At 40.9% G+C, this 16,208-nt stretch overlaps 1 protein-coding gene across 4 annotated transcripts in view; it reads right to left on the bottom strand.

Annotated features, from left to right (window-relative positions):
- Window positions 1-2,924: 2,924 nt before the first annotated feature.
- alphaCOP (coatomer subunit alpha) overlaps window positions 2,925-16,208 on the bottom strand; it is a 58,708-nt gene continuing 45,424 nt past the window's right edge. For all 4 annotated transcript variants that reach the window (XM_080286609.1, XM_080286611.1, XM_080286610.1 and 1 more), the window contains exons 10-21: window positions 15,536-15,675; window positions 11,834-12,041; window positions 11,341-11,520; window positions 10,487-10,720; window positions 9,294-9,536; window positions 8,917-9,048; window positions 8,087-8,234; window positions 7,569-7,798; window positions 6,885-7,079; window positions 6,099-6,203; window positions 4,921-5,220; window positions 2,925-4,412 (exon numbers count right to left, since the gene is read on the bottom strand). In XM_080286609.1, the coding sequence (XP_080142735.1) occupies window positions 4,176-4,412; window positions 4,921-5,220; window positions 6,099-6,203; window positions 6,885-7,079; window positions 7,569-7,798; window positions 8,087-8,234; window positions 8,917-9,048; window positions 9,294-9,536; window positions 10,487-10,720; window positions 11,341-11,520; window positions 11,834-12,041; window positions 15,536-15,675 (2,352 nt within the window). In that variant the 3' untranslated portion in view covers window positions 2,925-4,175. The remainder of the gene's footprint in view (window positions 4,413-4,920; window positions 5,221-6,098; window positions 6,204-6,884; window positions 7,080-7,568; window positions 7,799-8,086; window positions 8,235-8,916; window positions 9,049-9,293; window positions 9,537-10,486; window positions 10,721-11,340; window positions 11,521-11,833; window positions 12,042-15,535; window positions 15,676-16,208) is intronic.

Raw genomic sequence — 16,208 nt, 5'->3', positions numbered from 1 at the left:
CTGCATCTTATCCTCTACTACCACTACTTCAATGCCCTTTTTAACTGCTTGCATCCCTCTCCCATTGCACTGGGTGCTTATTTTTTTTTCTTTTTTTAACAACACTAACACGATTGAATTGGTACTGTCATGTGTTAACCAGTCACCTCTGAATGTCTTTCTCAATTTGTTTTTCCATCTACCTGTGACCTCTAGTCTTTTACCCACAATGTCCTGTCATCTCAGAACGAATTAATGTTATTATATTTTTTTATTCAATATTCTTTGGAAGGCACAAAATCCATAGGCTCCTACACTAAGTCCTTTTCTCCATAAAATGTTCCACAATACTTACACTGTGGTGATGATATGGATGTGCTGGAAGGTCTTAGAACAATTCTAAGATGATTTATCCATTTCAAGAGAACACAAAATGAGTGATGGGCCAGCAGAGTGTATGGCAGGAGGAGAAGGCGATGGAGACTGAGGACGAAACAATAGGACAGAGTGAAGTGGCATACAAATGTGAATGGCATAAGCTGGAGGAAAGGTACCCTGATGGCAGAGGATAATGTGGCATGAAGGAAATTTCCTCATGCCCTCCCCCTCCAGGATTAAGGCATCTGGCTAATGGTACAGACAGATAAGTGAGTTATTAACTGTACTGAAGTCCACCATTTCTTTACATGTTAGGACTAAGCAGCTTAGCCCCAGGCCCCTGCAGCCCTAATGGGGTAAAAAATATATCATAAATAAATAAAATTATATACACTGAACCTACATAGACACAAACACAGCAAGTGTCAGTGGAAAAAAGAAAAGAAAAAGAAAAAAAAGGTGTAACAAAACCTGTGCCCCACCTCAGTAGACACACTATTTGAGCATTATTCTTTGTATCTAAATCTTACCCTCAGCCAATCTCTTGGGTAAGAATTAAATTTGAAATGACAATTATCATACAATGTATGGGTCATAGATTTTTCAGTCCATGGAGAACTGCAGCCATCCTGCACACCAACATACTGCACACAAATCTTCACCACTTGGGCATTATTACAAAATTTCCTGTACTGAAATATGCGAGGGCTGCTGTGATGCTAGGGAGAATGTGGGATGGAGGTGGAAGGAAACACGGGTGAAACAGAGGTGAGCTTTATTCCCAACTAGTTTCACCTGTTGCTTCTTCAGGGGTACCCATGTTTCCTTCCACCTCCTTCCCACACTTGTCATTTCTTGCAATTAAGGGGGAATGTTCTTATGGCTCACTGTTGGGTCTAGTGGATGATCAGTGAAGACAATTTCAACAAAATTCAAACTTTAAACCATTGCCTAACTCAACCACAATATTTTTTTGTGATCTTGCTGTCAGCAGTTCATTCCTCTACCATTTAACCACCACCACCACCACCACCACCATATTTATCAACTCAAATGATTGAGGATGAGCTCCCTCAAAGGAATCTCCAAATTAAAGTCGATCAAGGTACAGCTGATCTTTTCTATGTACAGGAAGCTCAACAAAGTGCCAAAACCAGCTAATTACTTCATAACAGTTGCTGGAAACTACTGGGAGAAATGCTATCAAAGATGTGAACTAAGATGTGTAACAGTGTGACAGTCCTGGCTTGAACTATGAACCTGTACAGTTATGCAGGGATAGATCCAGGAATATTTTTGCGGTGTTGCCCGTGACGTTTTCCAAAGTAATGGGAGTTCGATATCTCTCAGCTCTTCATTAACTGTGTAACATTTATCAGGAAGCATGGTTTGTGTTGGAGAAATAAACAATACCAATAAAAGATATAATCGATATATGCACACTACTGGACTATCTTAGTGTGATAAACCAGGGATGTTGTGCAGGCAGCATGGGCAACACCCCTGGATCTGCCCAAGTGGCTGAATGTTTCCTGTCTAAGAGTGATGACTGTGGCTAGGAACCAAGCTTGTAGCCACACTCCACTTTTACAGTACAGTACATGCAGTTAACCCATTAACTGTGCATGGCGGTTTTTTGGAGGTGTCCGTGGTGCGCATACACAGAGGTAAAAATGAAATTTCCCAAAGGACAAATTTTGTCTTAGGAACTGAACACATGCCAAAGTATATAGTAACAAAATATTACCTCGATATTTACCTTGGTAAAGCCATGGATGAACATCAAAGTGTCTGATTCCCTATTGGAATGTATGGTTTTCTTTTTCTTTTTCGGTTTTGGTTTTGAAGGCTCAAACATGCTTACATGGGTCAGCCTTGGTTACCATGGCACTATATTCGAAATTCACCTGCGCAGCCAGGGCTGTATTGAGTAGTCGCACTCAGAACAGCCCAGGTTGCATAGAGCAGTTAATGGGGTAATCTGATCGTATCTAACGTGATTTGTGTCCCCTCTTAACTGATTACCTGTTATTTACTAAGAGAATATGATAATAGGAGGTCCATACAACAGTTCCTTAACATTTCTTCATAGCTAGCAACAAATCTTACAACCTATCTCTCTTGGAAGGAACAGTTATTGCGGGCTTGTGGCCTTTGGTTCCTTCTTCCTAGCATTAAAAGAGGCTCAGATTTTGATACTGAGGCACTGGCTTTATGTCAGGTGGTGGCAGAGTAGTAGTTGTAGCCCTAAATTCATCTGAAATATGAATCCAGTGGACAGCATGTTCAAGATGTTGTCGTCCTGCAGCCTACCATCCTATTCTTGGGGACTGAGAAAGTCGAGGGACATTTATATAACCATGCAGCTCAACAGCCCCATCACATCAGTGCAAAAGCATCCCTCTCCAGCACCCTGGTAGCAGTAAACCAGCCACAGCACCTCCAAAAGTGTGAATCCACCCATCTACCATCTGTATGGATGCTGATAAAAAGTGTGAAGGTACCAAGGTGCCATTATGGGTCAATGATATAATTAAATATACGCAAAACCCAAGCAAACATTAATGTACTGTACATAACTGCTTTTTTATTTCATCCAGTGTCACGCCATAACAAAAATAACATTTATATATGAAAATGCATATCATCAGAAGTAGCCGAGATGATTACAGCCACCGGGTATCTTTTTATGTTTAATCTTCATACTGTATATCCTTGTAAATATGCTTTCACTTCTAGATTCTAAATACAGCATGTCTTTACTACAGTACGACTAAATTAAATAATAACTAACATACAGTACTTAATATGGTATATGCTAAAATTATCCTATTCCACTATGTACAAGCATAAATTAAGATTCCACCACATAACAAAGTGATTTTTCTTATAAAAAAGTAAACATTTTATATATATATTTTTTTCAACATGAAGTATAACATAAAGTGCAAAGTCTACAAAGTACTTATATAAATAGAAAAATGACTAATAGCTACATCATCACTTATTCTATATACCATACTTCTCATCCATCCATCAATTATATAAATTTCAAAGGATGGAAAAATTGATCAAACAGTATTTGGTCAACTTGCTCATTTCTGCATATGCACTGCTCAAGAAGAAAAAAAAAGAACTGCAGTGCCATTAACTTCTTGCATTACGATATTTTCTTTGTAACTAAATGTGCCGACTGCGATGAATACTATAATCTTTCTATGTATTTACTAAGTATATTCCTTCAACAGGTGGGACTATACTTGAGAAGATCCTAATATACTCTATGATATATCTGGGACCATCAACAACCTCTGAATATATATTATATGTAAGAAAAGAACATGGCTCACTACTGATCATTATATAACCAACATCCTCCTTTCTCATGGAAATGAAGGGCAGAAATTTTGTCCAAAGACCTCATGGACCTGAAGGAATAATATTTTTGTCCTCAGCTCTCATGAAAATAAAGACACTGATATTCTGTCCTGACTTCCCATGATAATAATGGAGTGATATTTTGTATGAAGTTCTTGTGGAAATAAAGAGATATCATTATATCCTGAAATCTCATAAATATAAAAGCTGATATTCTGTCGAAACCTCATATGGAAGAAAAGAAGAGATATTCCGTCCTAACCTCAAACAAAGAGGTTTTTATTATGCCTTATGACCTCATACACATATAGAGAGCTGATATACTCTCCTAATGTCTCATGGTAATAAAGGAGTGGTAATCCGACACAATTTTTCCCTGGCATAAAGAAGGGCACATATTCCACAACATATATTAGCTTTTCACAATTCCTGATGCAGATTTATCGGAACTGGAGCGGGGATATCCTGAGTCCTACACAGTCCTTCCCGACCTGGGCGACAGTGCAGATGGTACATGTAATTCCTTTGTGCTCAGGTAGGTAAGATGCACCACAGAGAGGGCACAGTACTTCAGGCTTTCCTCGGTATATGGGTACATAGGACTTGGCACACACTGAGAAAGGATTGTGTTCGTCATACTGCACCGACATCTCATCAACCGGGTTCTTCTCACACGCCTAGAAGGATACAAAATACATACAGGTTGGACACAGTCAGTAACAAATTCTACCACTGTCATTCTACTTGCCAAGAATGCAAAAGCCTCCTGGCTCCACACCCATCAACACACCGAACTGTATGAGTATGTAATGATGTGTGACTAGTACAGCCTGATGCTGTACTTTAATCACGCAGAAAGCAAATGGTGTTGATCTGAGAAAATTACAAAGCCAATGACATCAAAATTTATCTCTAGTAACCTGTTCTCTATTATTGGTACATCAACATTTTTTATTTAGCCTAACACCTGATGATTTTATTCAGTTCAAAGAAAACCTAACATTGTTTTTATTGCTGTTGTGGCCCCAGGCTCGAATAGATGCCCTTCTCCTATACCCACCACTCTCCCAGGGGACAGGGAGGGAGTTAAATGAGAGTATACCTGGGTTGCTCCTCCACCTGTTGATAGTGCTACTGCATAACTTCATACTCTCTTTCACCCTGTATTCAAAGGGTTAAACCTACCTGTACAACCTTCCTGATATTCTGCGCCACTTCAGGTCTTGGGCCAAGACTAAGAAGGCGGCGTCCAAAGCTCATCGCCATCTTGTAGTTCTTCATTTTAAACGCCAGGTTTACGGCAGTCCTAAGAGTCAGGATCTGGTGACCTGGCTGCAGCTCACAGTGGGTGAAGTATGCAGCAAGTTCCAGTGATCTTTGTGCTTCATCTGGAGTGGTCTTGCCCAGGCCCTTACGATACAATTCCATGCTGATGCCCACCACGTACTCCTTGCACACACGCAGCAGGTTCTGAGCTTCACTTACCTGTGCCAGAAATGAATCACAAATTACTAACTACATGAATAACATGGGGAGGGAAAAACATGAGAGCTTAAGTTATTTACTTCTCTAAAGTTTCAGACAACAATAAGCCCATTCCATGTCACTATGAATCAGTTACTTACCATATATCCATGATTATATGTAGCAAGTAAGTGATCATAAACATAAATATTTTCCTGTAACTTAACTTATTATTTAACAGATATAAACATACATTTTCAGATGAATAATCAAGATAACATTTTTCAAAACATGTTTCATACACAGGAAACCACGACAAAACTGAAATTACAACACAGAATGGTTAGCAGTATACTGTCAGAAGGTACAGACATGAACAGCTGTGCAACAATGGCATCAGTGACCAAATATGTAAATATATAAAAATAATAATAATAATCTGACATTACCAAGAATAAACTACAAACGGACATCATCTGACTGTAGTGGTTAAGACTCAAAACTGAACCCCTTTATTCTAAGAACAAATTTTTCATTGTAATCTCAATGCCAACAGGTGACTTGGTTCAACGACTGTATTCAATTCTAACAGTGAAAGGATTAAAAACTGTATACTTAATGCCTCCAGTTACAGGCATCCATCTTAAGCTAAATAAAATCGTGTGCAGGTAGCAATAATAAAAGGTAAAATATGTCATCAGACTCAAGGGGTTAAGTTACTGATAGGATACCCCAGTGATGCCTACAAAAGTGCAATGCTTCTTCTATGAGTGCCACAACAGAAACTTTCATGAAGACTAACACCAGATGCTTTACTCTGGCTGAAACTCAAGCAATCAAATGGTTACACGTTGCTAAACTCACTTGATAAATGATACGAATGATACAAACACACCCACCTCCTGTTTGGTGTCCACCACTAAGAGTGGCACTGACAGCAAAATTCCCCGCAGCTTGTCAATGGCTTCAGAAAACTTGGCTGCTGTGGTGAGTTGTGATGCCTCCTGCAATGGAGTATTGAGACAAATGGTTATTCAAATTTATAAAGCATACAGCTCATGTAAGGAATCAAGGAAATATTCATAATTAAAATAAAACTGTTTACTGACGATTATTAATAACACACTCAAACCTTCTGTATAACGATCTTTCAGCAGCTTAAATTTGAATCAGACCACTATGTACAGTACCAGTATCAATGTCATCATCATGATCAACCAAACATTCATTCCAACCTACAAGATGTAATTGCAGTAGGATCCAGAAACAAAGAAAACTGACAGCACTGCATGGGAGGACTATTGTCAAGTCCAGCAAAATGAGTCACACATCTATTCACACATCAACCATGCTTCAGATGTCTGAGTTAGGCTCACATTATTCTGCATCTTTAGTTTTCAAGTACTGTACAGTACTACACACTACCTGGGGAATATGGACCATTTCCCATACTGCTAGGTTAAATAGTCATCAACATCCAAACCACTTTTTCCCACCTAAGCACAGGTAAGGCAGGATCCAAAGGGAAAGGAAAGGAAAAAACATGACAGAGGGAGAACCAATGAATAGCATGCTTTGTGAAATGGGCCATACTCTCATTCACTCGCCATTCAAGCCTCTGGAATCCTGATTCCATCTCACAGTCATAACCTTCCACACACACAGAGAAACAAGCATCCCCTCACCTTCAATCTGTCCATAAGAGAAGACAATCGAAGTGCGAGTGCTGGCAGATGCTCCTTGGCCTGTCCTGTGCGCCAGTTGCGGGCTGGGTGTGAGAAGAGGGAAGGCAGGGCGGGGAGGGAGGGGTAACTACACCGTGAGTGAGCAAACGATGACAGGAAAAGGTCACGATAAGGCTCAAAGTTCACTACGCCAACCTGCACAAAAATAAAATAAATTATACTCAGCATATAAAAATAAATAACAGTACGAGGCAGTTTCATACAGCCTACAGCAGGTGTTAGTGAAAGGTGACAGGAACAAATCACATGATTTACATCAAATTTTATTCCACCAACCTGCATGAAAAAATAATCATCATCTTCCAGACCTCTATTGCCACCAAAGGATGGGTGACACAGGATCCAGATGGCAAGAGAAAATAGTAATAATAAAAAACTATATGAAAATAAAGGTAACAGCCAATCCTATATTATGGAATCCAAGGCTCACATACTGAAGCCTAGTACTTTTAATAGTAAATGATCAGCCCACTTCCCTGGTGGCATTGTGAGTTCAGTGAGGATTGAATATAAACTGACTAGCTATGGAGTGAAGTAAATGACGCCTTGAAACATAAAGATATGGCATATACACAGAATGCAACTAGACAACTTTTATATCATTAAACTAAGCTGACTACATACCTGGTCATGTAGAAGTCGTCCAGCAGATTCATAGGCCCCGGCCAGGACATGATCAATGGCAAGGTGACTCTTCTGTGTCCATCCGTGTGTGGGCGGGTGGCCACGGGGCGGCGGCACAAAATAACCATCCTCACCATCTGCACCGCCAACACCCGCCCCGCCGGTACCAACCAATTCAGGTAAGTCAAGGTCCTCCTCAACCTCCCAGCCTCCACCTTCACCCTCACCACCTGAGGGGTAACAAGGATATCATTTTTATTCCTGCTACTTGAGGAAGTTTAGGTAAGGACTTCTACAGTTCTGGCAGTATCACTGTCCTCTCACATGTCCAAACCACCACCTTCACTGTCACCACTAGAGGAGTATTAGTAAATTCTTAAACAGATATTTTTAGGCTTTATTTCTGCTCCCACCAGACCATCTTTGTCATCATCATCATCATCCAAATCTCTTCCCAGCCCTGGCAGTAACTTGTGGTCTTTCTCCACTTCCCACCTGCCACCTTCACCCTCTCTTACCTTCCACATCACCTTCGCCATCCTCTGGGTTTTCATCATCATCATCGCCCCATCCATCCCCAGCGGCCTCACCAACATCATCCACCGCCATGGCCGCCACTGCTCCTGACACAGTCTTACCCTGACCCACTGCAGTGTCAAAGAAGCCCTGGGTAAACAAACACAACATTAATCTCTCTCTCTCAACCTTTATGTTGTGTGGGAGTGGCAGTGGTGTAATCATAAAGCATCTCCTTTACATTTATAGCATGTTCATTACTTTCCTCCCTGATGCATCATATCAAAGAGAATCATCTAATGACAGAAACATATACAAGCTTCTCTCACCTTAAGAATACTGGCCAGAAAAGGAAAGCAAGAAGCAGAAAGGGTGAAATATTAACTGAACTCTTTTCTGCAATCATACAATTGCCTCCACTTCTAAGTACTGCAGGGAGTGGTGTGTTTATATTTTAAGAATCTGTTTATGTTTTGTGTTTGCTGTGTTGGACCAAACCTGTTATGGTACTCAGACCACACTAGATGTTGTAAGCCAATACACCAGTTCCACATAACACCAACACACCATCCTCTGTAGTGCTGAGAAGTGGATGGAATTATACACTTACCCACAAATGCTTCATCCCTCTTTCATCCCCTTAGTACCTCATCACAGTACAACAGTTTCAGTGGTTTAAAGTAGAAGTTAGGTTAAAGCAGCTGCCTAATGAACCAGACAGATGAGGGTACGTCCAACTTTACCTAAATCAGTATGGTGTTATAGGTTATTGAGGGTCAGCAGGAGGGACAGAACTTTTGCAGGAGACTGTACATAATGTGGTGATACTGACCTTGGCAACAGTGAGGAGAGGCCAGGGTGAGTCAGTGGGGTAGACAGGGACAGGTGGCTGAAGGAGCTGGGCATTGGGCAAGGGTTCAGGAACTGCACCAGGTTCAACATGGGCGGCCAATGACTCTGCCTCCTGTAATTAAAAAAGTAACAATGACTTATCATCATCATCATCATCATAACAAAAACAACAACAACAACAACAATCTTTTGTTTCTCAGAAGTGTCGGCTCTTCCAAAGGAATTTGTAAATACTCAAACACATATGCACCTTGAAGAACTGTGCCACCACTCAAGGGGGAAGGGGGAGGGGGAGGGGGGGGTCATAACCAATGCACTTAACGATTTCCAGTGAGACAACAGAGCTACCCACTGTACCTGAGTTAATCCATGTGTAGAAGCAGTGAGGAGAGCCAATGAGGTCTTTCCACAGGCCTTAAGTACTCGCACCCTCTCCCCAACATCACCCAGGTACAGGGCGTTTGTGTACCAGCCCTCGTAGTCTTTGCGGATCTCGTTGATCTTCATCATGCGCCGCAGCTTGGCAAGATTGCCGGTGATGAGGTACAGGAAGGACAGCTTATCGTAGTTCTTGGTTTGTTGGTAGCAGTACTCCACAACCTGACTCACAAAATAACATCAACATCCATAACAACATTAGACCACCATTGTTTTCCTCCTCTTACTCATTATATCATCCCAACCTCCTCTCTTTCTATCCAAAGATTGGGTAAGTTAGGTATAGAAAGCAAGAAAAGACTTTAAAAATGAAAGATATGTGTTAGGAGTGTAATGCTGTATGGTAGTGAGGAAGAGGATATTCGCAGGCTCAAACGTTCAAAAATGGCAATGATTGGGTGGATGTGCTGTGTCCTTGAGTGCAAGGCCTAGGGGGCAAGGTTTACGATGGAAGAGTTGAGAAGTAGGATGGGAATGGAGTGTATGGGTGTTGTGATGAGGAGAGGTAGATTGAGATGGTTTGGCCATTAGAGGATGGGGGATGATAACTGGGTACAGAAAGTGAGAAATGTTGATGTTGGGGGTAGGGTAAAGAAAGGCAGACTGAAAAAGACCTGGGACAAGGTCATTGTGTGTGACCTCAACATTAAGGGACTAACGGGAGGCTGCCAGAGATCGAGCAGCATGGACAGCCACCATTAGGTGACCAAGGCCAACGCATGCATGCATGTTGGGGCTTTAAAAAATGAAAACAAACACGAACAAAAGAACTAAACAACAGGATGTCCATTGAAAATGGTCACATAGCCACTCACCATTTAAATTTTACACTATAAAAATATATATAGATTGTGGCTGCACTTAAAATTAATGTACTTAAGTGTAAGCTGGATTAATGATATATTGGGTAATCTTTCAATCCATTCCATGATACAGTGATGCAAAGTAATTTTTCTATATAACTGGGTCAAATACCAGCACTGTACCTTAAATCACAGTCAAGTATCTCACTCTGCTAACCAGCAAGAGACTGCTCACGACAGTGTTTATCTCAACCAGCAATTACCTCAATACCTGTCATAACATCAACACTTTCCCTGTATGAGTCTCACCGGGTGGTTGCCATGGAGAAGTGCGTGCTCAGCCAGTTTCTCCCAGCAACCCTTGTCATCCAGGGCCTTAGTTGCATCCAGAGCTACATCAATGTTGCCACACTCCAAGGCCAACAGGAAGCGCGTACGTTCGTCCTTCACAAAGTGCAGGGCAACTTCAGGGTATCCCTTCTTCTGTAGGTATGCAATGATGGACTGACCCACCAGCTTGGCACTACGCACCATCTGCAACACCTGCAAGAAGAGATGGCATAGGCCCTAGGGTTGCAACTGCTCTACTGTACATCCAAAAACACTTTCCACATGTTTTTCTCCTGTAACTTGGCACTAAGTAACATTTGTAACACGGGATGGAAGGGGCACTAGAGTTGCAAATGCTTTCACGTACTACACCATAATTCACACATGGCATAAGTCCTTCTTCTGTAGGTATGCAATGACAAACTAACCCACTGGCTTGACACTATGCACCATCTGCAACACCTGCAATGTCCTAGGAATGCAAGATGTAACAGTTGGAGAAAAAAATAAATAAAAAGGGTAACTATGCTTACACTTGAAGGGATCCTCAATGATGTCAATGGCCATGATACAGCTGATGTTTTCTGTGGAGTAGAAGCTAAAACAGGTGCTCAAGCCTAGTAATTCCTTCCCAATTGCTGTACAATACCAAACACCATAATAAACACACAGACACACACACTGCCCAAGTTCAGATACATATATATATCATAATGTATCTGAGGTTGGCCCTAGAAAAGCTAATGTTTTCAAAGGACTGGGAGGTAAACCAACTGCCAAAACCAGCTACTGACTAGGCTACATCCAAATGATACCTCTGTTCAGTAACCCACCTCATCGTATTTACGCTGAACCAACGCCAACTTGAAGCGGAACTCAGTGGGGTCAATGGTGAGGACGCGTGGGGTGGCCTGGCGATCAAGGCAGTACACGGAGCTTCCCGATACCCGCGTCACGTACACTGGCAACTCTAGGGTTCGGATGATGCCGTGGTCGCCATTTGTTAGAGCATACTGAAAGGATACCAAAACTGTTAAAGCAGGATAAGCTATAAAGTACAGGGAATATCACCTTTGCAGTTTAACTCATACAGTGTGTTTATTCTAACCTGATAAAGATCCCTAATCTCTTTTGGCTTAGTTTATGACCAACTATAATCAGACTGGAGGATACATTTGACCAATAACCAAGGAGACTCATTCCTACCCCACAACTACAGTTCATCAATTTTATATGCAATCACAACCTAGTATTCAGGTTGTAGGAGTGACCTAGTTCTGCCATACAAAATAAACTAACTATAAAACCCTGCAAGCCTTAACCCACCTTGATATGGTTGCTGGTGGTGTAAACAAATACACCACTGTCGTCCCAGGAGCCAGACTTGACACGGTTGGTCTCGTGAATGGAACACAGACGCTCCAGCTTGCGGTTGCATACAAGGATGGTGTTTTTGGACAGCAGTGCAACTGTGGTCATGTTGCTGGACCAAACAACGTACCGGCACTTGGCTATGCAGGCTGTACCAAGCACTCTGCAAGCAAGAGAGTTGGTGGTGAATGATTCACAGTGACGGTAATACAGTATGTATATATATATATATATATATATATATATATATATCCTCTTCTGTCTTTCTTTCCTTCATTCTTTCCTTGTCCTTCTGCCCATGGGTGACTTTACACTCTCTCTTCTGTCTTTCTTTCCTTCATTCTTTCCTCTTCCTTCAGCCTGTGGGTGACTCTACACTGAGTGACAAGCCAAATGGTTTCCTGTACACCAAGAAAGCTTTTATTATGCTGGGTGGTAACCATATAACCAAATTTTAGCACCTGGTGGTTTAGTGGGTAATTATTGCGCTCCAGTCGGATTGAGCCGGTGAAGGTTTATATCCAAGAGGTGGTTGGGGTAAACTGCTCATGTATTGCCACTCAGGGATGAGTGAGGCTGGTCACTCTCACCTTAATCGTCGGGACCAACTGCCTAGCCCCGGGCTCCTATGCTCCTCATGGGACAATTTAGGATTGGATGATGGATGGATGGATATACTGTATATATATATATATATATATATATACAGTAATCCCGCATTTTTTGCGGATTTTTTGTCTATGGTTTTGCCCTCTTGCGGATTTTCTTAGCATTAATAAGTTCAACTAAAATATCCTTGAATATACAGAAAACGAAAAATTTGAAATTCCCGCAACTTCCAATTGTAGCGCGGTAAACTCACGCCACCCTCTGTCCCTTTCTCGCGGCCCCTCTGCCAGTGTTACCATATCTAGCATAATTTTATTCTTTTAGCATAATTTTGATAAAATTTTCGAGTCTGGAATATTTTTTAGCATATTAGAAGTTTTAGCATCATTCTAGTATAATTTAGAATGGAATGGAATATTTTTGGAATAATTTTATAAAAGCTACAAATCAGAGAGAGAGAGAGAGAGAGAGAGAGACGAATAAGGTAAGAAGATGTAAGGTTTGAATAGTTGGTTACTTTCAGTTTGGGCTTGGTTGGGTTGGATTAGGTTAGGTTGGATTAGGTTAGGTTAGGTTTTAGGTTAGGTTAGGTTTTAGGTTAGGTTCGGTTTGGTTCGGTTAGGATAAGTTTGAGCTTTGTATTTTACCCATGAAACCTAGGTTTTTCCAATGGATTTTGGTATGATTCATTCGATTTTCAGCTTCATTTCAGTTGGAAATGACCATTTTCTGTGTTTCCCCCCCTCCCTATAACCCCCGATTCCCCAAAGCTCCCCCATTGTTGCAGGGGGATGGGGGGGGGTCATATCTCAAAATCTGGTTATTTCCGACGGAAATGATGCTCAAAATCGAATGAATCACATCAAAATCCATCAGAAAAACGTAAGTTTCGTGGGAAAAAGCAGTATGGGCAGAAAACCGATATTTACCCTCTTACTGTACGTAGGTTCATTATATTATTTTCATAGTAAACAGTACATAATTAATATGTAGCATGAATATGTATAGAATTTTATTATTTAGCTTCAAGTTAGCATAATTCATTTTTTACTTGGAACAAATTTGCTCAATCTAGCATAATTTTTTCACTGCCCTAGCATAATTTCGTTGTTTGGATATGGCAACACTGCTCTCTGACCCACATTCTTCAGTCCACGCCTGACTGCCTCACGTGTATGGTGTTCTTGTAACTGCACTATGATACGAGCCTCTTGCCTCCCACTTGCTTTCCACATGGCCCCAGGACGTAAGCCAGCCTCACCAAAGGCTAATAATACAATTAGTAAGAACTCCAAAGTGACAAAACGATCAAGAAAAGTTATGACAGCAGAGAAAATTGTGTTACTGGACAAGCTAAGAAGCGACTGTGCGAGTGTTTGCTATCACCAGTTAATGCATCTTTTCATTTTGTACTGTTTTGTGAATAAATGTGTAGATAATTGTGTATTACAGTACGGTGTTTACGTTTTTCCTTCATAATGGAGTATGTGCTTTCAATCTTGTAAGAAGGTATTTCGGGATGAGTATGGAGGTTTCGGGACAATTCGCAGTCACAACAAACACAAGATAATTCGCCTTCATTAATGAAGATAGCTATGGGTGACGCTAGAATATAATTCAAAGGCGACTACAGCGAGGAAAAAAAAAGTTAATTATTGACTAAAGGTGCAACTAATAAATAATATCCAGAACCTACGCTACTGAACATAGACTTTGCTGGATCCCGGATCCCCCTGAAATATAGTTATTAAAGTATTGATTAATTAATAATAAGTATATTTATAAAAGTATTGATTAGTATATTTATAAAATGGCGGGGAATCGTCCAGGGTGCGAATTGTTCTGAAGGGGAATCGTCCATGTTTTGACGGGGAATTGTCTGACGGCGAATTGTCTCGCAATCAGTATGGACATGGACTGTGTGATGGGCAGCATGGTGGACACAAGTGCAAGATTCAATTGTTAATAGAGTATTCGCGGATTTAAATTTTCGCGGGGGTTACAAGAACGTAACTACCGCGAAACATGCGGGATTACTGCATATATATATATAGGCTTAGTTATAATAAGAAAACTTTTAATAATAATAACAGTAATAATAATAATAATAATAATAATTGTTATCATCATCATCATCACCTCTATGTAATACCATGGTTCTTAGATATGCAATGTCTCTGACACTGACTCAGTCATTCAATACCTCTTGCACTGACTACGGTACTGTACTCTTTCCGGGTTGGTGTGTCAAATTATTTGTTGTTAAAAATTCCGTAAGTATGGAAGACGGAGGCTACATTTCCTTCTGGTCTTCCTCGATAAACTCTAATTCCTTCTTAACTGAACTTCACTGACTTCCTGTAAAATTCAGGACTGTTTTTCACAATCATGATCATCATCATCATCATCCAGACCTCTTTTCCCCTCTCAAGGTGGAGTGAGGCAGGATCCAGAGATCCAGAATTTTTTTTATAGCTACTGAGTTTTCCATCCATCCGTTATCATCATCATCATCTAATCCTGCACTGCACCATGAGAAGTGTAGAAGCCCGGGACTTGGCAAGTTGGTCCTGAGATTTAAGATGAAAGTGACCAGATTCACTCAACTCTGAATGGCATTACGTGAGCAATAAACTCCAAACACCCCCTGGATATAAGCCTGCACAGGATCAATCCGATTGGAGCGCCTTAATTACCCGCTAAACCACCTGGCACCATAATTTGGTTATATGGTTAACACCCAGCATAGTAAATGGTTTCCTGGTGTACAGGAAACCATTTGGCTTGTCACTCAGTGTAGAGTCACCCATGGGCAGAAGGAAGAGGAAAGAATGAAGGAAACAAAGACAAGAAGGAGTGTAGAATCACATGTAGGGATAAGGATGAGGAAAGAATGAAAGAAAAAAGACAGAAGAGGATGGAAGGAAAGAAGGAAGGAAACGAGGAAAGGGCAATCACCCAAGAGCAGCAATACATCAAGTGAATGGATTAAATACATTAAACGATCTTCAAGACACTTAAGTTTGGTGAACCTACTCTTGCACTGACCTCTTCTGCTGGATGTCAAAGAGAGAGACACCCTCACTATCCCTGAGAAGGAGGGTGCCAGTGCCAGCGTAGAAGATCTCATCACAGTGTGGAGCGCTTACTTTCTTTGTTACCTCATTCTGCAGATTCTTGAGAACAATCTGAAAGGGATGAAGACATGAAATGAATACAATAGACAAGATGATAATGAACTCCTTTACTGGATATTTTTGTGCTGGTTAGGGATGTCTTCAGACTGTGGTAGCAATGCACATGAGTACGTTACACAAACATCCCTCAACTCCATAATTAGGGAGTTTATACCATGTGTACAACCACAACTCCCTCTCCCCTGAAAGAGTGTTGGTGGACTGCAGAACGGCACCAGGTTCATGTTCTGAGAAACCTCCAGCGATGAAAACAATGCTGACAATAACTACATACCTGAATTTCTTTTCCCTAAACAAAGTAAGAGTTTGCCACAATAAAATACACTACATAATTTCTGCCATCACATTCAGGTGTGTTCGCCTCCCTTGATGCCTACTTCGGACTTTATATAGTAGGGATGAAAACAACTGTAAGGTAATTCATCCTTCACAATTACATACAATAAAATGATGAAACATCTGCAGAATACAATACAGTATGTAACTTCTACCATCGCACTTGGGCATGCTAACTTCTCTTTGTG

The sequence above is a fragment of the Coenobita brevimanus genome, chromosome 112 (assembly GCF_032717465.1).
Source record: "Coenobita brevimanus isolate Jiangsu-jjx chromosome 112, ASM3271746v2, whole genome shotgun sequence".
Lineage (NCBI taxonomy): Eukaryota > Metazoa > Arthropoda > Malacostraca > Decapoda > Coenobitidae > Coenobita > Coenobita brevimanus.
The sequence above is the reverse complement of the archived record's forward strand: the minus strand, read 5'-3'. Positions and strand labels throughout refer to the sequence as shown.